A 23214-nucleotide genomic window follows, 5' to 3' on the forward strand; every position below is an offset into this window, starting at 1 on the left:
CATGTTTTTTTTACTAAATGACTCGTAATTTTTTATTGTTTTAGGACGAAGGGATATAAGGTAAATAATACATTCCAAAATAATACTAATTTGATTCCACATCTAGAGGGATTAAAATTGATTCTGAAGGTGTAGAATTGATTCTGACGTGTTTGGTTGTTGTCAAGTAAAATTGATTCTGCCACCAGAATTAATTGTACTTGAAGCTATCATTTGTAGCTTTTGATTTTAGAATACTTTAAAACCAATTTATAAAAGTGGGGCATTTAATTTGATACGTGTAAAAACAAAGGCTAAAATATGGTTTTAGTCCCTGCAAATGTCTCGTTTTGATTTTAGTCCCTATAAAAAATTTTGTTGTTGTTGATCCCTGCAAAATATTTTGTTTTTGAAAATAGTCTCTGACCCTACTTTTGTGATGATTTGCATACGTGGCACATGATGGCTGAACCTATTTTGTAGTTTTTGCTCCCTGTAAAATATTTTGTTTTTTAAAAAGGTCCCTGCAAAATATTTTGATTTTGAAAATAGTCTGTGGACTATTTTAAAAAACAAAAAAAATTGCAAGGACCAAAAACTACAATTTTTTTTACAGGGACTAAAACCAAAACGAGACATTTGCAGGGACTAAAACCATATTTTAGCCAAAAACAAATACATTTTTAGTACATAAAAATTAATCCCAAATACTTATGCACTAGCAGTGTAAATTAATCCCATGAACTTTTCGTTAAAAGACCTTGAATATTGGTGTTTCCATTGTGATGGCTTTACCTCCCCAAATTTTATATAACCAACAGATTTGACAACTTATAATCTCAGATTTTTGCAATAGAAATTCCCTCCTTGCATATCAAACAGTTTGGAACTAAGTTTATCTAATAAATCTTACAAACCCTTTAATAAAACTCAAGTTTCTCCGCTTCTACCTCCCTAGATCATCAGGGTTGCAACCTTTAGTACCAAGACTCAACTCTCCACATGGGCCTCCCCAGTTCCCTCACCACTACTTCTGCATTCTTGTACTTTGCTCCCACAATGAAGAAGAAATAAGGAAATCCCATGACCTCGTCGCCTTTATGTCACAGCCAATTCTGCAGCACTTGCCAAAGATTGAAGGAACTTGTTGCCATAACAAAGGATCAAGGGGAAGAACCCCTTCAGGATCCTCCAATTCCTCCACCGTACGCAGTCTCCGCAATACAACGGATTTAACCACCGACTTAACACCCACTTTGATTCTTGGTATTTTACATTCCAAATCCATAAGTTAAATCCCAGCCAAATAGAAACACTTTCGATGAAAAATTTCCTGTAACAAAGCTACTCTAATACCAAAGCTGTTTGTACTAAAAAAAATGCGCCAAAGCTGTCCAATTCAAATTAGAGAAAAGAACCAAAGAGGACACATGAACATGACCAATGTCATGAAATCATAACAGCAAAGAGACAATAAGAGAACCACATAAATAAATACCGGCATTCATCTCAAACCAACCAGACTACACCACAGAACCACATAAATAAATCAATAAAACAATAAGAGAGTTGTTAATTTGGCAAAAGGCAAGAAGCAACTTGTTCAGCAGGTTTCATGTGCGGTAAAGTGGTGGACTACACAGCAGAGATCAAGGTATATCATTCCTGATGTTACATGTTCATGTTCATGCAGTTGCAGATGTGCTTTGGCCAGTAACAAGCAAGCATGAAAGGTAACATACTCAACTGCAACTTCTAATCAGCGCTAACCTTCTTCTCAATACTTGAGTTGCTAAGTATTATTACACCAATTATTATGAGTAAGGCACCTGCAAACCACTGTAAAACATTTCTTTGCATCAGAGAATGTATGAATGAATAAACTGAAAGCATAAAGAGGCAAATAACCAACCACAGATTCTTTAGACTTTGTTTGCGAGCTAAGTGTAAAGGGAAGGGAAGGGCATTACTTTATGAAAGTAATCACACCACTTATTTTGATAAACACATGAGAAGGGAAATACAATGGAAGGTGATCGTCAGTATTTTACTCATTTTCTTAAGAAATGGTAAAATAATAATAAATTACAGTTATCTTTTTTAATATATATTTTTTATACAACAAACAAAGACAAATTTAAATTTTCTTAAAAATACAAATAGAGTTGCAACGTATTTTTTGTCACGTCACTCTCCGTTTGCCGCATATGCATTTTTAACAGCAAACGGGACCAATTTCAAACGAATTTGATTTTTCAGGGTTGTGTTCAAACAAAACAAGATACAGAGCTGAAAACCAAAAACTCGCCAACCTACAGGGACACGACTACATATTTAAGCCCTAATTTTATTTTACCCTTAGAACCAACCAATAGTGATTTCTGATTTTTAGCACAACAAAGCTATAAATTGGATCCTTTATCCCATATGTACTACTAATAGCAAATCATGATAAATTTCTGGTTGGACAAATGGGCTCCTTGTGGTTCATCTCTTTTTTCGAGTGCTATTAATCAATTAATTGACACAACTCTCAGTGTGAAAGATGTTCTGATGGTTGATGGGTCGTGGAATATTGACTTCCTAAATTCTCATCTTCCTCTTGACAAGGCTAATCAGGTTTTGGCCCTTCCAGCACCCATGGACACTGATGGTCCTGACACTATTGGATGGAAAGGCACTAATACTCGCCACTTCACAGTCCAGAGCGCGTACGATCTTCAACGAGGAAATTATCATCATATTGATGGGGATTGGAAGAAGATATGGGATTGGAAAGGTCCTCATAGAATCCAAACCTTCATGTGGATAGCTGCACATGAACGCCTTTTAACAAACTACCGGCGAAGTAGATGGGGAATTGGAGTTTCGCCCATTTGCCCTATTTGTGGTAATGGAGACGGAACAGTCATCCATGTTTTGCGTGATTGTGTTTACGCAACCCAGGTTTGGATCAGGTTAGTGGCATCTAATCATATTACTAATTTCTTTTCTTTGAATTGCAGGGACTGGATCTTCAATAACCTCACCCATGAGAAGCACAGATCACATGAGGAGGAATGGCGATCTATCTTTCTAGTGACATGTTGGAATCCCTGGAAGTGGAGGAACAAATCTATCTTTGAGGAGGACTTTCATCGGCCTATTGATCCTATTCGTATCATTTTTGAACTTGTCCAAGCCATTGGAAGGGGCGAACATCCTCACCTACCACAAGTGTCACAAAATTTTGACACTATCTACATCGGCTGGAAAAGACCACATGGAGATTGGGTGAAACTGAATTGTGATGGGGCTTATAAGGAGTCAATGGACATCGCAGGTTGTGGGGGCCTTATTCGAGACTCCAACGGTCAGTGGCTAAAAGGTTATGTTCGGAAGATTGGAACATGTGATGCTCTTTATGCTGAGATGTGGGGCATGTATGAGGGCTTAAGGATAGCCAGAAGACAAGGTTTTTCGCAACTCATTGTGGAAAGCGACTCCAAGCTGCTAGTGGACATGGTAACAGGAAATTGCAAGATTAATGGGGCTATCCCCGTTTTGATTCGTCGAATTCGAGATCTCATTGAACTTCCTGGGGAGGTTCAAATAAATCATACCTTGCGTGAAGGAAACAGAAGTGCAGACTGGTTAGCTGCATATAGTCTTACACAAGATTCTTTTGTGCCCATTGTTTTAGAGGTCCCTCCAAGGGAGCTGCAGAGTATTTTGTTTGAGGACATTTCCGGGGTTTGCATGCCTAGGAATGTTCGTTTAATTTCTTAATTTTCTTTGGGCATAGCCCTCTTTTCTGTACCAAAAAAAAAAAAAAATAGCAAATCATGATACTTGGTTTATCTCGATCCCAAATTAAGCAGTTGGAAACACACGTTACATATAATGGATAAATAAACATACAGAATTAAGGGTCATAATCATGACATTGGTACCATTTCAATTTTGTTTGTTCAATTATTTAGTTACAAATTGGGTAATTAATATGTCAAATTGAAATCATAGTTTTGAAACTCGGCTCAAACCGGCCGGTTGGACCGGTCGAACCGGGAACCGGTGGGTAGACCGGTTCGAGCATACCTTCGGATCGGCCATGCAGTTGGCTCGGCGAGAACCGGTCAAAACCGATCAAACTCGGTAAAAACCGGTGACTCGGCCGAGTTATGGGTTGAACCGGTTCTTCTCTTTTTTTTTTTTTTTTTGCTTTTAACTTAAATCATGTTACAAAAAATGCCACAGATGGGAGTTGAACTTATGACCCACCCAATAAGAAACAACTTCCTAACCACTGAAGTGCTTGTTCATTTTGTTTTAAATTTTCTTTTAATAAGAATATATTAAGCAAATTTTTGGATAAGATTATAATTGTCAAAATATTGAATACTGTACAATGCAAATACCCATCAATTATTATTTTTTAGTTGATTAAAATGCCTCACAAAATTAACGTTTAATACTTTACAAGGCAAATACCTATCGATTTTTTTTATAAAAATAACTCACAATATTAACGGACAAAATCATAGACATATATAATTATAAAGCTTCCCTAACAAAAATATAATTATAAAGCTCAAATATTTTATTTAAAGCTCATGAATAATTACTCTTCGCTTTTTTTTATCGCATGAATAATTAGTCTATTAAATTATGTTTGTTGGATATTTATTTTTATTTTATATATATTATTATTTTAGTTGTTGGAGTAATCGAGTCACCGATTCAATCCGATTTAATCTAATTAAATACCTATACAAATTTAATCTTAACACCGGGTTATCTAACCGAGTCATCCGATTCTGTCGTGCGGTTCAACCAATGACCAGATGGTTCAACCATCGACTCAGTGACTCAGTGCCTCTGCCGAGTCAATGACCGAGCCGAGTTTTAAAACTATGATTGAAATTGCAAAGAAAAGTAGTTACTACCTGGAAAGAAAGCGATTCGTGAAAGAAGAAGAAACCAGCTAAACCAGAAGAGATGAAATTGGTAGCGAAATTGGTGACGGTAGCTTGAAGAGAAGAGAGAGCTTTAAGACTGTTGACATAACAACACCACATGGTTACATTGAAGAATACCACGAACCCGTACTTAATGAAGATGTGAAAGCTGAACTTAGCGAAGATGGCTGCAAGAGCGGCGTTCAATCCAGCAGATACTGCCCACGCATACCCCTTTCCATTTGATCCTCCTCCCTCCATGATTCGATCACAGTTCACAATCGCAAACTAAAATTATTTTAAAAAGAAATTAAAAAACAACAAGATGATATTATATTGACAAAATTATACAATTCATCCCATAACTAAATTTTAATTAACACTTTCCTCATTTATTTATTTATTTATTTATTTATTTTTGTCCTGATTTAGTCATTTTTTATGAAATTTTTTTCAATGAAATATAATTTTTTAAGTTTGTATGATGAAGATTTGAGTTTCTTTACAGGTTTGATGATTTTTTTTTTTGAGTTTTTGATTATTATTTTTCATAAAAAAGGATAAATATCTTTACATTTTATAGCATAAAGGACTAAATTGAGACAAAAAAGATAAAAAAAAAACAAAAATGTCATATATTTACGTATTTTCTTTTAATTTCTTAAAATATCAAAGTATATACTTGTTCTTAATATACACTTAATCTTACCCTTTTTTGTAAAACTCAACTCGCAAATGCCTTTAAGGCACAATAAAGGTAGAAATTTTATATTGAAAATTGTACATTTCATTTTATTAAAAAGTCAAAAAAAAAAACATTTTTTTTTACATAATTATTAACATGTACTCTTACAACAGAAATAAAAATAGAGAAATGATATTTGAACAACCATTTTTAAATAACTTTTGAGACAACTTTCTCTCTCATACTCACATTATATTTTTATTCTCTCTCTTCCCTTTTCTCTCTCTATTATTATTGTCCAATAAGAAGAGAGAAAAAAAGGTTGTCATTAAAGTTGTTTGATTTTGGTTGTCAAAATATCACTCCTCATAAAAATAACTTGTTTTTAATTAGAAAAGTTAGTGGTTACGTTAGTTTTGGTGATCAAACTTGAAGTCTCTTATTTTAAACCTATTCAATGCCTCTTAACTCCTCCCTGGTATCTCCATAAGACAATTAATTTATGATTGATAATATTTACTTTATTCTCTAAAGTGAAGTTCGTTACTTTAGATAAATTCTATCCTTTTTATTCACACATTATAGTAGTAACATGCAAAAAATGCAGTAACCCTTACTATAAAAGTATGAACAGCTATATGGGCATCCTTCCTAGCAAACTCTTACTCTTCCAAAGAATTGAACATCTCCAGTGATATAAGTAACTCATTTAAATATTTAAGTAGATTCATGCGTGTAAACTTATTTATCACATACTATTAAGGTGGTTGATATTTATAATTGACAAAACAAACATTAAAAGAGGCGAACCATTAATTCACCCAAAACAGGCAAGAAAATGAAACTACTCAAAAAAACGTTGGTTCATAATCGCTTTCACAAGTTGCAAACCATTCACTGCACTTTCTAATGGTAAGCCATTAAAAGTTGATTGGTCTTGCGCACTCTTCTTTAACTAATATACATCAAATCAACCAACCTTATGTAACGTCACAATAAAGTAAAAGAGAAATGATATTTTGACAACCACTTTTTGACAACTTTTGGACAACTTTCTCTCTCATACTCACATGATGTTGTTATCCTCTCTCTTCCTTTCTCTCTCTCCATAATAAGAAGTGAGAAAAACAAGGTTGTCAACAAAGTTGTCATCAAATGGATGTCAAAATATCATTACTCAAAGTAAAATGAAATGAAAATTGTCATTCTATAATTTAGATGTTTTTATAGTACAAAGAGAGAAATAAAATATTTAATTGGAAGGTGATGAAAATACATTTTTATGATTCATTTTGTTCTATTTTATTTTAAACAACGTAAATGAAAAAGTTGGTATAGTTTCACCCGTTCAATTTCATCTTTCAATCAATTCAAATATAGCATTTAGAAACCGATGGATAGAGATTTTTTTTCCCCAGACAACTCAAAATGAAGTAAAAGAGATAACAGTGGCAATAATTTCTTCTAGATTTAGTTTTCAGTTTTTCTCCTAGAGCTAAACCACTAAATTAAGCAACTATCTATCATAAAAGAGATAAATTACAAGACCTCAAATGCACAAGATGTGACATAGCTATGAAGAATAAAATGGACAAAAGAAAGTAAGAATCAAAATCGATGAAAACTACATTCCAGCGAATAATTGAATTGCAATCTGAAGTGCATAAACCTTTTGGTCAAAGAATCATCAGAGCAAAAAATACACCAATAGCAGAAATCATATACTGAAGGGTAGACACTTGCAGGTTCATACTTGCTCCAAAGGGACTTGAAGGTCCAAGTGCCGTGGGAGGTAAACTCACTCCTCCAGGGCCAGAGCTGATATCAAAATAACCCATGATCAGATAAGAATTTTAAAGAGAAACAATTAGTTCTAAATTTAATTAATCATGGATGTGTATTGATTGAGATAAGATTGTATACCTTCCCGTGAATCTACAGGATCCATAACCTGAAACAAGTTATGCAGTATTAAATGGTTAAATGCTCGCAAGGAAACATTTAAGTGATTATAATCATTGAATGGAGCATAGAGACATAAAATTGTTCACACAAATTTATAAGATACATTGTTGAAAAAGTCGACTGCCACCGGAATGAATCTTTTTATGTGAAATTTTTACAGTATCTTGTCTTGTCCACAAAGGTGGGTCCACAGTGGATAAATACTGGAAAATCACTCGAAAGCCCAAAGACGACTCATGTAGTAGCTCATAGTCTTCCACATCACAATGAGTAAGATTGCGACCTGATTGGTACAAGTTTGAAAAGATAGGCGAAAACAAATGTGAGTGCATCAAAATTCAACTCATTTGTTTACCCTTGTGTTTGTCGAACTAGTACTTATCAGGTCACAGTCTCGCTCATTAGAATAAGAATCACCGTGAGCTTCTGCTTACAAAGGGCAACATTGGCCGTCAGTGGTATTTTATGAGCTAATCCACCATAGACCATTTATCAAAGGGGTCGACTGTAGAACCCAGTTATCTTGTCACAATAAATTTCATGTCTCTCTTCAAAAATACTTGCAAATTATTCGATGTCTTTGAAAAGAGAAATAGACACAGTTTTAACTTAATAAAGTCATGAAATTTTAATAAGACAGTTCACCCCCACCAATAGTTTCAGAATAATGCAATCAGTTCCAGGATGCCATAAGAAGACATTGCTAATAGCATGGTTATGTGAAGTTTCAATAAGTTTAATGCCTAGGCCATGCGCATCAGGATCACAAAAATACTACAACATTCCCAAATCTAAAAAAATGCCACATGAAACTGGACAGAATACTGAGCTGTACAGTGAGACATCAGTACGTCACTAACAATATGTTTGGATGGAGGGTTTTGAAGGGTCAAGTCTATATTTTGGTATATATTTACAATTTTTGAAAAAAATGAAAGAATAACATGATAGATGATCGTATAATATTTCAATCACACTTAATTTATTTTTAGAAGCATTTTACAGCTTCCTTGACTTAGAAAAGAAAATAAGTCCTGCCGTCCCCTTCCTTTCAAAATCCTCCATCCAAATAATACTCTAATACAGATATACGGGGAGACTAGACTTATAGAATCAGCAAGAATGCATGAGACGCATCCAAACAACATTAATACTAATACTCATGCAACCAGCTAGGATCTGGGCAATTTCCTCTATGCAAGTAAATAGATGAGTGAAGAGTGGCACAATGACATTATAACTCCGGTTCAATATTATCAATCAATGAAACTAGATTCAGCTATAAATGTTTATTTGTATAATGATTGCAAAAATGAGGAAAGTACCTTCCATATATTTGAATATCCTAAGGAGCAAAGCTAATACTAGTAAACAAAACAGGACCTATACTTGAAATAGGGTAATTATAATTCAACAACGTGATTCATGAGATGGCATCAGTGTCGCTATAATCATATATTCTAGAGTTCAATTATCGTTGCCCCCACTCTAAGTAAAAATGTTAAATGTTAGCACAAGATTGGGTGGGCTTGCATTGCCTACGCTTCAAGCCCAAAGGGTGCTCACGTGCGGCAGTGTTTTCACCCAACAGCGTAAGATTTTTGGATAGTTAGCCGATGGCATGTTCAATCTAAAAAAGGAAGCAGTTACACATATGTGACCATCTAAAGAAATAACATGGGATTTGGATTTGTTGAGGTCACGCATTCACATAGTCAGCACATTAGTGATTGTTGGATCAAAATCAGACGGTGCAAACAGCAAGTAGATTTTTTTTAAAGTCTAAAACACCAAGCTTAAAATTAGAGCGTCCAATCTTAATTCAACGGTCACCGATGTGTTCACTGCATAAATGTGAAATTGTGACCACGCCAAATCCAATAAAACAGAAGTAAGAATTCGTATCAACTTACTTGGATCCTTGGAAGTGATTTCGGCAGTACCATCAAAGTCACAAGTTCCACCAACACCTTGATTTTTCTGATAATAATCATTATAAGCATATGAGGCATGGCTTTTGACATTATTGGGGAGATAGCATCGCTGTCCTTGTTGAATAGGAGCGCAGTTTGCTCCGCCTTGTCCACAAGCCCAGCTCAGGCCATTTTGCAGCTTATCAGTGTCTGCTCCATCTTTAGCAACACAAAATATTCCCGTAGAGTTTCCATTTCCGGTGATCTGGCCAGAAGCACCACCATAACTTAAAGGATAAACGGCACTTCCATTAGTATAGACGATGCCCCAGTTTTTTTCCGATACAGGCCCATTCCTCTTGTCTTCATTAAATAGTTCATATATGTAGGTATTAATGGGTATATTTGGCTGACTAGGTGGACCAGAATCATTCAGGACCCGCTTAATCATATTATTATTGTAGGTCTCAGCATTTTCTGCAGTAGCATCGGGTTCATTTGCTCCACCAAAAGATGGCCAGCCAGTTTCTGTGACAACAACGGGTATATCTTTGAAATTTAAGGCGTCTATAGAGTAATAGGTAGCATCCACCATTGCATCAAACATACTATTATAGTGATATAGTGTGTTTGGATCAACAATTTGTTTCACTGAAGGAAGGGGTCGGAAAAGAGCATATTCAAGAGGGAAAATGCCGTCTCCTTTAGTGTATCCATAATAAGGATAGGCATTTAACATGAAAGAGGAATTCGTGTTTCTCAAAAACTGGAGGACTTGGTAGAGTGTAGAGTTCCACGAAGAGTTAAAGGTGGCAGTAGAAGGCGGAAAAGGCTTAGGGATAATATCCATAGATTGGGGAGTCGAAACCTTGACACGAAAGTTAAGGTTTGCAGCAACCAGAGCTTTGTGAAGAGAATTCATGGCAGGAACAAGAACGGGAGCAACATTTGGGATTGTGGAAAGAACCTCGCTGCCAACAGCTATTGCCGTGATATTGGTGGACGGTACATAGGCAACTACATTTTTATTAATCCAAGCTGCGGCTGCTGATGGAGACTCTCCGATTCTCAATACCTCCTCATTGGTGACACCAACCATTACGTCAATATTGGTTTTTGAAAGGGCTTGTAGTAAGTGGGCATTGGCATCATAAAGACGCACGTGAGTAATTTGATTGGCTTTTAGAATAGCAACCACGTTTGAAGCAGATGGCATATCAGAGACATCGGTGCCAATGTTTACCCCCACAAAAGCACCTACAAATTCAACAAGTTCATTCAATGTAATGGACCATGAATTATCCATCATATATCTACATCCCCAAATTGCTTGCATTTGCAGTGAATAGGACAAGCAGTACTTTTAACAGTAAAAACCTTGCTTGTAACTATAAAGCCAAGTAAAATAATAAAGGAAAACAAAATATGAACTATGGTTAATGAGTGCATATGCAAATTTAAGAGACTAATGGTTTGCATCCGAGATTTTGTGATATTAACTGGGAGTTAGCAACATAAAAAATAAATCATTTCTCACAAAACCATTGCAAAATGAATTGGGGCCTGTTTAGAATGACTTATTTGAGCTTATCTACTAACATAAGTTTTGTGAGACTGTTTGAGAGAACTTGTGAAAACAGCTCATGACAATTTTAACAAGCTTTTTTCGGCTTACTTTCATAAGTTCTCCAATATAACTTATAAAAACAGCATATAACAAATACAAAAACAATTTAACTTTATTTTATCTTTTCTATAAAAATATCTTATGTAAGCTTATGCATAGCACTTATCATGATAAGTGCTTGTGCTATAAGCTCCAAATAAGTTGTTTATCCAAACAGGCCCTTGATCTACTAGCATAAGCACTTGCGCAACTGTTTGAGAGAGCTTACCTAAACAGTTTATGCCATATCTATAAGTTGTTTTTAGTTTATTTCCATAAGCTCTCTAAGATAGCTAATGAAAACAACTTATAGTTTATACGAAAACAGTTTGACTTTATTTTATCTTTTGTTATAGAAACAGCTTATGTATAAGCACTTAAATGATAACCGCTTAATTAAAAGGAAGATGTATATTACCCAATGTAGAGGTTAGCATAGCAGTAGTGAGCAACAAAACTCCTTCATGCCATTTTTTAAGCTTCATCGCATCCAATAATCACCTAAACCAGCAAGTTCAGTCCAATATTTCTGCAGGGTAAAGCCCTGACATTCAAAATTCAACAATAAATATGAAATCACAATTTCAGCGACTAAAATTGTCAACCTATACAAAAAAGATTACTAAAAATTTGTGCATAAAAAAACAAGTAATAAAACTAGAAAAGAAACAAGGTTAACATGCTTGTGTGTACTCTCAGCTAAAATTATTGTCTATACAAAATCAAATTTAGGTTTTCATGATGTAATAAAAATAAATAGTTTTTCCTGGTGAAAAAAATAATCTGGAATCAATAACAACGAGAAAGGATTGGCACATTATTGTACATGATTTTTTTTAATGAAATTTCTTCAAAAAAAAATCTTAATGAAAATAAAATACCACCCTTTTTTTGTACAACGTTTTTTTAAAATACTTTCTTAAATTAAAAAGAGAGAGAAACGTGAATAAAAAAAAATTGGGGCAAAAGGTTAACAAAAAAGAACAAGAACCAAGTCAAATGAAGAAAGAAATCTAAGACAAAACAGAAACAGAAACCAGTTTGTTTCTTATGTCATAAAAAAACAGACAGAAACCTAAACAATAGGAATGAATAAGCAAAAACTGAATGGTGGTAAACAAAAGAGACATATATGAAATACCTGATCTACAAACCCTATAAGAGTTGATGCTATTTCAGCTCCACTTCTGGGTTCAAGAAACACAAAAGAACCCAGCAACTATTGAATTAACAGACTTAGATTAGATAGCAATGTGAGTGAAAGGGTTTGGAGAAATGAATAAGAAAGTTGGAGACTTTACAGTGAGGGAGATTGAAGAGGCAGACAATGCTTCTCACTTTACTGAGTCACTGGACAGTGGACACCAGTTATTACTACAAGACAAACTAACCCACCTAGATCCTTGCCCTTCTTTTAGCCCTGTTCCCTTTTATTAAAAAAATAAATCAATATTTATATGTATTTTTTTGTGACTAATACCTCAAATTCGTCCTTGAATTTTAAAAAATCGGTCAAATTCGTTCTTGAATTTTGCGAAATAGCTATTTAGTCCCTGAATTTACAAAATGTCAATCAAATCAGTCCCTCCGTTAAGTTGGTCTGTTAACGGAGGTGACGTGTAACGTTAACCTCTTACAAGGCTTGATACGTCAGATGTCATGCAAGCAGGGACCAAATTGATTGATTTACAAAAAATTGCGAAGGACCAAATTGATGGATTTTCAGAAAATTGTCAACGGCTCTTTCTCCTCTTTCTCATTAACGGCTCTTTCTCCTCTTCCTCATTAACGACTCTTTCTTCCCCAAATATATAAATTTGGAACCCGAATGTTATAATTTGTCACCTAAAGTTCAAAATCCCCCAAAATTCTTCCATGAATTGATGTCAATGTTCTTCCCCAATTCAAAAAACCTAAAACCCTACTTTTTTTGATTCAATTCGAAATTCAAAAATCAGTGGTCATTGTTGAAGATTCGGTGTTCAGAATTGATGGGTGGTGGGCGTATGGGCAAAAACACTACAACAGCCGGTCTTCATCTTCAAGCTCTATGTACAATGATGATGTGAGAGAGCTTCAATGTTGGTGTCCTGGAATATGTGTTGTAAGAAAAGCAAACACTGTCAGTAACTCAGGAGGAACTAGGTTATTTTAAAAAGAATGGTGCTGGTCATGGAAGAAATGCAAGGTTGATGGAGAAGCCAAATGATAGGGGCATAGAAGAGGTTTGGAAGGCAAGATTGATGGATAAAGTTGATTCTGTAGGAAGTGAGTTTAGGTTGATTAAGATATTGATAGGAGTATTATGTTTGATTGAGTTGTTTAAAATGTTACTGTATTGTGCCAAGTCCATGTTATGTTGTAATGTTGTAATGAAAAGAGGTTGTCAATGAATGAATCAAAGCCATTCTCCTTGTACCCATTCTCTGCAAATAAAATCAATCATATCAGCCCTTAAATTATTACAATATCCATCAAATTAGTCCTTAAATTATGACAATAAGTCTCAAATCGATCCTTATCATATAGGGGTATAATTGGAAACACAGGAAAAATTACACTGAAAAGTCAAATCTCAAATTTTTACCATTTCCATCAATTTAGTGTGTGTTTGGTATGGCGGCGGCGAGAATTGATTTTGATAGAATTGAGTTTGCAAGAATTGAGTTTGTTTAAAAGTAAGTTTGATGTGAATTGATAATGTTTGGATACACTCAATTAAAAGTGATTCTTACGAGTTGACGTTGTCTGGATAGTTTGAATCAAAATTGATTTTGAATGTGTAATGACCTAATTACCCTTGTAATTGATTTTTTTTTAGAGCATCCTTTTAATTGTCATAAATGGATTATTATTGTTCAAAAATTCAGTTTTAAAATAATTATAAGAGTTATAGTTAATATATTTTTATCATTTTAGGTAACAATTTAAAATTAATTTTAAAATATTACTAAAATCGGTTGTAATTATTATTATAACTAATAAATTCCCTAAGTAAACTCATAAATAAGTTTCAACTCTTTTGTTTTAAAATTGGCATTTTTATGAAAAAAATAAATAAAAAGGATTGGGCCTTTATCCATTACCCCACTATCCTTTGTCTTCTCAAACCAAATAAAAGAATCAAACTCCATAAAAGCACCGAGTAAGAAAAACGAGAGGTTCAAGAATGTTGAGCAATTAAATAAAATTCATTGGTCTGAAATGGAGAAAAAAAATCTGTATAAATCATCACTTTAATGAAACGAAAATCTTGTATGTCCTTACGATTGAGAAATTAAACAATATCAGTGTGGCTTGTGTTGTTGAAAGGGAGTAACCTGGTAATAGAAAACAAGTCATGGGTAATTAGGGAATTTCCAATTTGTCACCATAAATTAAATTCCAAACTGGCTTTGAGCTGCCGTAAAAGCTTCATTTTCTGGCTTTTTAGAAACGGGGGTTGGGGGCTAGAACCACGTTTGGTAGAATCCAGTTTGCAGTTATCCAAACACCTAAGAAAATGTTGAAACCACGTTTCAACCTTTAAACCCCCGTTTGAGATGGGAAAATGCTATGCCAGACAGGTACTTAGTCCTTGTACACGTGGCTGCCTTGTTGACACGTGTACAGGACAACACAGCATGCAAGAGGACACGTCATCACCACTAACGGAGCTTTTGGACGGAGGGACCATTTTGATGGACGTCTGTAAAATTTAGGGACTAAATAGATATTTCGCAAAATTCAAGGATGAATTTGGCCGATTTTTTAAAATTCAAGGACGAATTTGAGGTATTAGTCATTTTCTTGTAGATAGATTACGTCTATCTATCTTAGTTAATTTACTAAGAATCTAACTAAACTCAACTCTATTATTTTTAGAGCAATGATATTTGAACAACCATTTGCTAACAACTTTTATGACAACCTCTTTTTTCTCTCTTCTCATTGGTCAAAAACAATTGAGAGAGAAAAAGGAAGAGATAAAGTAAAAATATAATGTGAGTATGAGAGAGAAAGTTGTCAAAAAAAGTTGTACAAATATCATTTCTCTTATTTTTAAGGAAAATGCATAGAGGTGCCATTATGACAGATGTTAAGGTATCTGAAATAAAAATTATATATTGAAATTTGTATCAATTTAATTTTTAAAGTATTGAAATTTAATTTTTTAAATAAATATTTGTTTTTTGTGAAAACTATAAACTTACATGTGTTTTTAACATGTTAGCATGACTCTATTTTTAATTTGGATAAAAAAAAATTATCTCTAAAAACTCATTTAAGTTTATTTATTGGTGTTAGCTTGACACTTTTGAGTGCGTTTTTTTTAAGGTATCAAGTTTGATTCTCCTCAATGTCAATTTTGATATATTAGTTTGCTTTCTTAACATTTCAAGTAAGCTAGTTAAAATTATTACTACAAGACAAACTACCCACTTAGACTCATGTAAGCTAATTAAAATGTTTGATAAAATTAACATTTCAAGTAGCTGATAAATGTAAATCGACATGAAATGATAAGTTTAAAAAAAAAATTTAGGAGGAAAGAATATTTTTAATTCATAATAAAATTTATATCAATTAATATTTATGTATTTTTTAAGGGACTCCCTCAAAAAAAATGTATTTTTTAAGGGATGTTTATGATATTTGATAATTTAGATTTTTTAATTCCATTTATATTTTGTATAATATTAAATTAATTTTTTGGTAAAATTTTATTTTAAATTTATTTTAATTCATTATGAACTAAGAATGTCATTTTACATTATCAACTTGTTGAACTGTTAATTTTACTAAACACTTTAATTAGTTTAATTATCACCTATAAGTCATCACTCACCTATCAGCTATGAAATTTGGATACTTCAAATATGAAGACATACTCGTATCGGATAACGATACTTCGCAGATACGTACCCACGGAGTATCAGAATTAATTATTTTAATTTTAAATATATATTTTATCGAATACTTATATGATACTCAACAAATACACGCAGATACTTATAAGATATTTCACATATACGTATCCTCGAAAAAAATGAATGGTAAAAAAGTGAGACTCTATTATGAAAATCCAATGGGGTGTATAAGATTCAATTTAAGATATGAATCAATATAATTATTTTTTTATTCACTAATTAAAAAATTATGTTTTTGGTAGATGAAGGTAACGAGAGAGAAGAGATTCAATCAACCAACATTAAACAAACTTTGTCTTTAGTTCTTTTATTGATGCATTTGTTGATATCCTAGTATATAAATGACAATATGATTTATACAAAAATTTCATATTTTTATTATTTTATCACGTGACTTATTATTTTGTAAATTGTGACTTTTATGATTATATATTAATGAAGAGTGATCAATGTTTTTTTCAAGTATTTGACATGCATGTAAGTTTTAGTATAAAATTTTTGTCAACATATCTTAGTCGTATTGTATCATAAATTTAAAATTTTCGTGTACCTGTATCGTATCGTACCCGCACTTGTACTATATGTACGAGCTTCACATGCTATCAGTCATCAGTCATCGCTATAATTTATAAGTTAGCTTATTAGATCGTAAAATAAATTATACGCTTGTGAAATAAGCTATGAGCTCGTGACGATAAGACAATTACTAAATGGTTCTTTTTTAGTTAGATGAACTTATAAGCTATAAGCTCGTTTCCTGCCCTCACTAAACACAACCAATAGAGAAACTCATTTTTTTATATTAAAATGGATTTTACGTGCATACATCATTTAATTATAATTTTTTAATAACAAAACACTTAATCCCTCTCACTCAACACCTCACACAAATTTTTTAAGTGGAATTCACTAATCATACATACATACATGTTCTCTTTAAATTTAACGTTTGTCTGCGAATTATAAATTGAAACTTAGGATAAAAAGGCAAATTGTTTTCTAAATTATGCTCTCTCTCCTTAATTATAAGTACTACTTCATAGAGAAAAAAATTGTCTCAAATCTCATTTCAGTGTACTATTTCAGAGAGAAGGAAACTGTCCATAAATATAAATTCCCTTTCAAATTTCAAATGCATTTATTGTTATTTTTTTCAATCATAACTATAATTAATATTACTCTCTTCGTCTCGTAATAACTGAGCATTTTGTTCATTTCACACATGTTATGAAAGAGTGTATGAGCGAAAGAGAGGGAAAAATGGTTTTGAGTGCTTTCTAAATTATTAGTGTGTTCCCCGTTATCATAAATGCAAAGTAAAATATATTGAACTGAGAGTGATGAAAGTAACATGTATTATAATTATAATTGGAAAAAAAATAATTAATAGTCCATTGAAAAGTGAAATGAATCATTTATTTTGCAATTGACTCAATTATTTTGGGACGGATAGAATACTAATTTGTTATGGGATATAACAAGTCATCATTGAACAATTCATTATGCAACTTCATTGTAGTGTTGAACATGCGTACATGCAAGGAATGCTTGATTTGATAATACAAATTCATTATACAATTCATTTTTATACCAGATTAATCTACAAAAACTTGGACAACACTTATATAGTAAATTGTCATGCCTGGTAATTGTCAATATTTACATGCAAGTCATAGAAGTTCACATAAATCTTGATACTTCCATTTTAGACTTGATACCTTAAACGAGGAAGACCAATCCATTATGGTGTTCACATGTTGATGTGGATTTTCTCCTTCTCTAAATGACTTTGTTGTACGGGACATAGAGACTCAACTTTATCGGCAAACTTTAGTTCAAATATTTTGCATTGAACATTTCACATATGATGTTTGTTATGTTGTCAACCTTTGAGTTTTCTTTAAAACACACCCTTGTTCAAAGTCGGTTTTTTTTTGTTACAGCTTAAATGGTTGCCATCAAAATAAACTAAAATATATAAATCATATTGCATTACAACACATTTAAGTTGTAATAAACCAAAAATCATATATTCAAAAATTAAACTACATAACACGTAAAGTCGATCATTAAATACTTAAAGTGACGGTTTAGGTTTTCCAAGTGACTCGAAATCATCAATAATTGACTTGATTTCAACCGGTTTCAATTTCAATTTAACAACGTGTAATAAACAAGAATGATTGAAATTTGGCAAAGGAAGCAAAGTAAAGTAAGAACTGGACAAGACAAGTGGACTTATTAAGGTATCAATTGTGTACCATATGTATGTATTTCATTGTTTATTTCTTTGTATTATCATCTATTAAGTTAATATCAATTGTTTTTTTCTATAAGTTCATAAGTTGAACAAATACTAATCATCAACGAGTATGTTGCATTGTTGACTTATACATAATTGCACTTTGTTCTTTCCTTTTTACATGCTTTAAATATATTACAATGGCCTTAACACTATATATGTTATCAATTTTTGTATATGAAGGTAATATATGTACGTATGAATAATATACATGATTCAGACTAAATAAATGGATAAGATTTAACTGGGTGAAGTTTTTCTGCAAATTCAAGTATTTAACAGGTTTAATTTATTGACCAATTCAGTTCAATAACTTAACAAATTACATATGGTTTACATGTCTAGTAATATAATATATGAACGCATTTGATTTCATAACCATATGACAAAACTACAATATAACATGTTGTTTGTTATGTTGTCAACCTTCGAGTTTTCCTTCCAACAGACCCTTGTCTAAAGTCGATTTATGGTTTATTACAACTTAAATGTGTTGTATACAACTTAAATGGCCGCCGTTAAAATAAATTAAAATATATAAATCATATTGCATACAACACGTTAAAGTTGTAATAGACCAAAAATTGAATATTCAAAGTTTAAACTACATAATACATAAAGTTGATCATTAAATACTTAAAGTGACACTTTAAGCTTTCCAAGTTATCCATTAGAACAATTTTGCTAAAACAAAAAGCAAGCTCCCATCCTACAACATCAATAAAGTACAATTAAATTCCCTTCATATATTAGTTAGGAAGTGAAAAAATCCAATGCAAAGATATACAGCTTATTGCCAAGTGATTCTTGCTATTAGATTGGTCGAACAAGACTATCCATGCAGTCGACATCATCCAACCACTCCAGCATTTCATTCTCCTCACTAAATTCAAACTCCTACGACTCAATCACAACATTTTATCCGCAATTATAAAAAATTAAACGACGGTGATATGTCTTTATTGGTAGTATAAGAACATCAATCTCCTCAAGCATATTAAGTGGTCAGAATCTCACATATGGACTTTGATGTGCATTCACCAACATTGGCAAGGGTTCGAGGCTAATGTTGGCCAACAAAGCCTTACTTTCTTCCATTTCAAATTCCTATAATCTCCAATGATTCATATTAGAGTAATACGAAAATGAAAGTTTTTCCGACAGAACCTCAATATGGATTTTGGGAAGACATGTTATGTCCTGAATCTGAAATTTTTGCAACAATTGTTTCCGATTAAACACTTCAGTTGCCAAATTCAGGGAGATCATAAACAGTTGGTTCCAGTTGAAATCAGTTGCAATCCAGTTGATAGTTCCGTATAGATAAACATTATCATTGAGAAACTCCACAGACGAATCATTGCAATGAACTAGAACTGCATGGAAGACTCCAATATTATTCAATTGCCTAGTTTTCATGGTATATGCATACATTTTTATTTGTTAAAAACACGATAATAACTTTGTAGAGGTGGCAAACAACGTCGTGGCTAAACTCAAATACTAAATTAATGTGCTATGACGGCCAACATTGTTGCATTGCAAAAGTTGCGCCAGTTGAGAAATCATTTTCGTTGCAGGGTCAAAAAACGTAAGATGATACCCTTGATCTTCACCTATCACACGTGGAGCGTTGCGAACAAGACAAGGCTTGGAATGTTTGATTGGGCAGCCAACATGTTGGAACATCTTGTTTTTGCGGTATTGTCTGTCGGGAACCCACATTTTTCCAAGTTTATGGTACCGCCTAGGTCCTATACTTTTAATCAAACAAAGCACTCAGTTGCATGACATTGGCGGAACCAATGTATGGTCAACAAGGAATCCGAAAGCTGGTTTGATTTTTACCCCCCCTAATTTTCGATATCTGCTTTGTAGTAGTTCTTCATGATAACATATCTTCTTGTGGTATTTTGCATATAAAGATGTCGAGAGATAATTAGACTGTGGATTGTTTGCTCATGTTGAATGTTGTGATTCCTTAATGTATTACGTTTATCAGGTTATATTGATCATTTGGATTGAGTTGGTGTTGTTCTCGTTAAAGGGGATCGATGTGGTTATGTGTGTTGTTTGTTTGTTAATCAACAACTATTGAAACTTCATGTTAAATCACTTCAAATGTTTTTATTTCATATTTATTGTGCAGTATAATTTGTATGGTGTTTTGTAAATTGCATGTCATGTCTTTTATCTCAAACTATGTTGTTTCCATTGTTAAATCATCTCAAATTTCGGTGTCGTTAACTGGTTTGTCTAAATAAAATTACGTTGTTTGGTAAAAGATACATTAACATGTGTATACGCACAGGTGTCACACTAGTATCGATGCACTTAAGTTACAGTTCTGCTGAAAATAAAAAAGCTTGACTTAATTATTTATTTATTTTTGGAATAAGCTTGAGTCGTTGTATTGTTATAATAAGTCATAATTCATACATTACAGTTTTTATCAAGTATCATGTCAATTATATTGCAATTTACCATGCCCATGATAAGAAGATTATAAAGGACATGAAAACCCAACTCTTTCACTTTCCTTTCCTTAGTTAATATTTGAACCAATAATCTCTAATTTTCTATCTTCTTAAACATTTTTTTCGTCAAGTAACCCAATGGTCGAAACTCACACATTTTAAATGTTTAGAAGTGGGGTGTATGAGGTTCAAACGCCGGTAATACACAATATCCATATCAATTAAGTTAAATTTATAATGACACATATTTTATTTTATTCCTAATAACTCACAACAATCTCTTAAATATTTTGTTTTATTTTTTTTAACTCTTAATTTATAAATGTTAAACACTTTTTTTTATAATAAAATGTTGAACACTTTTTTGCCTTGACTTTGTTTTTATCATTTAATTTTCGTACCTTGAGTTATAAAAGGTTGACAACTTTAATCCCTTAAATTACAAATGTTACACGCTTATCTCTCTCTCTCTCTCTCTCACACACACACACACATATATATATATATATATATATATATATATATATATATATATATATATATATTTGTCTCTTAAATTATATTTAAAAAATGGGTCCCTTTAATATGCACCCTACTAAAAAGGGTCCAAGCATGGACCTTTCATTTATACATATAGTAACCGGTTATTTACTTTTTTAATAATTCTTTCAAGTTCTCTTTTTGTTAAACACGTTCCTCTTTCATTTCATCCTTAACTTCAATGTTAGCTTTCTCTGTCCTATGAACGACAATATTGCCCCCAACCTTGAAGGTTCTCATGACATTGTTAATTTCCAAAACAGACCATTGAAAATTTATTGATGGAAATTTTAATATTTGATTTTATTGTTTGTTAAATTAAAAGAAGTCGAAAATCTTAATCATTAATCTTTACAAATAGGATGTAAATCTACTGATCTATAAAATAATTCATGAGAAACACAACCATTAGAGAAATTAATAATTAAAATTTAATGCTGAAGTGAAAGAGAGCTGTTATTTGAGCCATATTTACTCATTCAACAATATTGGGATGATTTTATTTGAGCCATTATGCTCATAAAAACTGTCATAGGAAATGGCTCGAAATTAGAATTATTGAGCAATTGGTTGGGTGGCAACACTTACATTGAAAAGAGAAAGAGAAATGTTATTAAAACTGGGTTGAAACTAGAATAAAAGATGAGTTGTATTTTTTAGTGTTTGAAGAAGGAGAAAGAAAGTTCTTTTGCCCAAAAATGGTAACTGGCTGGAGGCTCGAAATTAGAATTATTGAGCAATTGGTTGGGTGGCAACACTTACATTGAAAAGAGAAAGAGAAATGTTATTAAAACTGGGTTGAAACTAGAATAAAAGATGAGTTGTATTTTTTAGTGTTTGAAGAAGGAGAAGGAAAGTTCTTTTGCCCAAAAATGGTAACTGGCTGGAGCCGGTCATTTAATGAGGATCACCAACGATCCTTGTAATTTGGGGTCCATATTAGGGGCTCCCTTAAAAAATAACATCTCTTTAACATAAAAAAATATCTCTTTGTCATTTCTAATTATTTCGAGTATTAAGATATACATATGATGAGTTGTACTCAACCACATTGTTATAGTGCATTAACCATATATTTTGTTGTTATTTTATGTTCATATATCTTCATAATTTTACCATTATATCTATCGATCAACATATTACATACATATATAACACTTATTTATTAACTAAAAGATTTTTAACACTTATTTAAACTTGTGCAATACTTGGGCTTTCTATCTAATTATACAATAAAGAGACCTTATGCTCTCTTCGCTAGAAGGAGAATGAAAAAAATTGTGGGTCCCATATATATATATATAATTCTTTTTTTTCTCTTCTCATTTTCTCTCAAAGGCTCGACATGGAAGATGAAAAAGTTGAATTTAATTTTTCTTTTTACATAACTAGAGTTATAAGATCTTTTTGTCAAAAAAAAAAAAAAAACTAGCTATAAGATCTTATTCGACAATAGATAGACTGAAAGGTGAAGGTTAATATCAGACCCATATGATTTGACCAAGAGTCAAAACATGAAAATAATCATGATTTTCTTGAGTTCATAAGGTATAATTGTTCTTCATGAGTTTAAGCTAATATTTATAGCATGAAATATTAGATTACCAGCTTAAACACATCATCGTACTTCGAAGGGATAACTGAGGCTCTATTTCCTATCATTGCGATGAACTAAAATCCCAAGGTATTTTTAATAACAATATTATAACTTTCAAACATAAACCACTCTAAAACAATCATTATTTGATCTTATTAAAATAGTGAAAGAAATTACAAAGTCCTATGAATCGATATTTTTACTACCCTATATAACAACACACTTACAACTTTATCAATAATG

General features: G+C 32.5%; 2 protein-coding genes across 4 annotated transcripts; both read right to left on the bottom strand.

Moving 5' to 3' along the window:
- Positions 1–801: 801 nt before the first annotated feature.
- Positions 802–5223, bottom strand: LOC146933285 (cell growth defect protein). The gene is made up of 2 exons (XM_085705081.1): positions 4905–5223; positions 802–1818 (listed from the first exon to the last, which is right to left on the bottom strand). The coding sequence occupies exons 1-2, from the start codon at positions 5175–5177 to the stop codon at positions 1735–1737; spliced, it is 357 nt and encodes a 118-aa protein (XP_085561207.1). The 5' UTR covers positions 5178–5223; the 3' UTR covers positions 802–1734.
- A 1807-nt stretch (positions 5224–7030) lies between these two features.
- On the bottom strand, positions 7031–12550 carry LOC146933286 (O-Glycosyl hydrolases family 17 protein). 3 transcript variants are annotated; one of them, XM_085705084.1, is made up of 6 exons: positions 12447–12550; positions 12287–12364; positions 11564–11674; positions 9480–10736; positions 7525–7552; positions 7031–7419 (listed from the first exon to the last, which is right to left on the bottom strand). In XM_085705084.1, the coding sequence occupies exons 3-6, from the start codon at positions 11628–11630 to the stop codon at positions 7278–7280; spliced, it is 1494 nt and encodes a 497-aa protein (XP_085561210.1). In that variant the 5' UTR covers positions 11631–11674; positions 12287–12364; positions 12447–12550; the 3' UTR covers positions 7031–7277. The 3 variants fall into 3 exon arrangements, with proteins under 3 accessions (XP_085561210.1, XP_085561209.1, XP_085561208.1); XM_085705083.1 differs by having other exon boundaries at positions 11564–11689; XM_085705082.1 differs by having other exon boundaries at positions 12287–12550.
- Positions 12551–23214: the final 10664 nt, after the last annotated feature.

The sequence above is a fragment of the Medicago sativa genome, chromosome 4 (genome assembly GCF_051527215.1).
Source record: "Medicago sativa cultivar Bolivia chromosome 4, Bolivia_mono, whole genome shotgun sequence".
Taxonomy (NCBI): domain Eukaryota; kingdom Viridiplantae; phylum Streptophyta; class Magnoliopsida; order Fabales; family Fabaceae; genus Medicago; species Medicago sativa.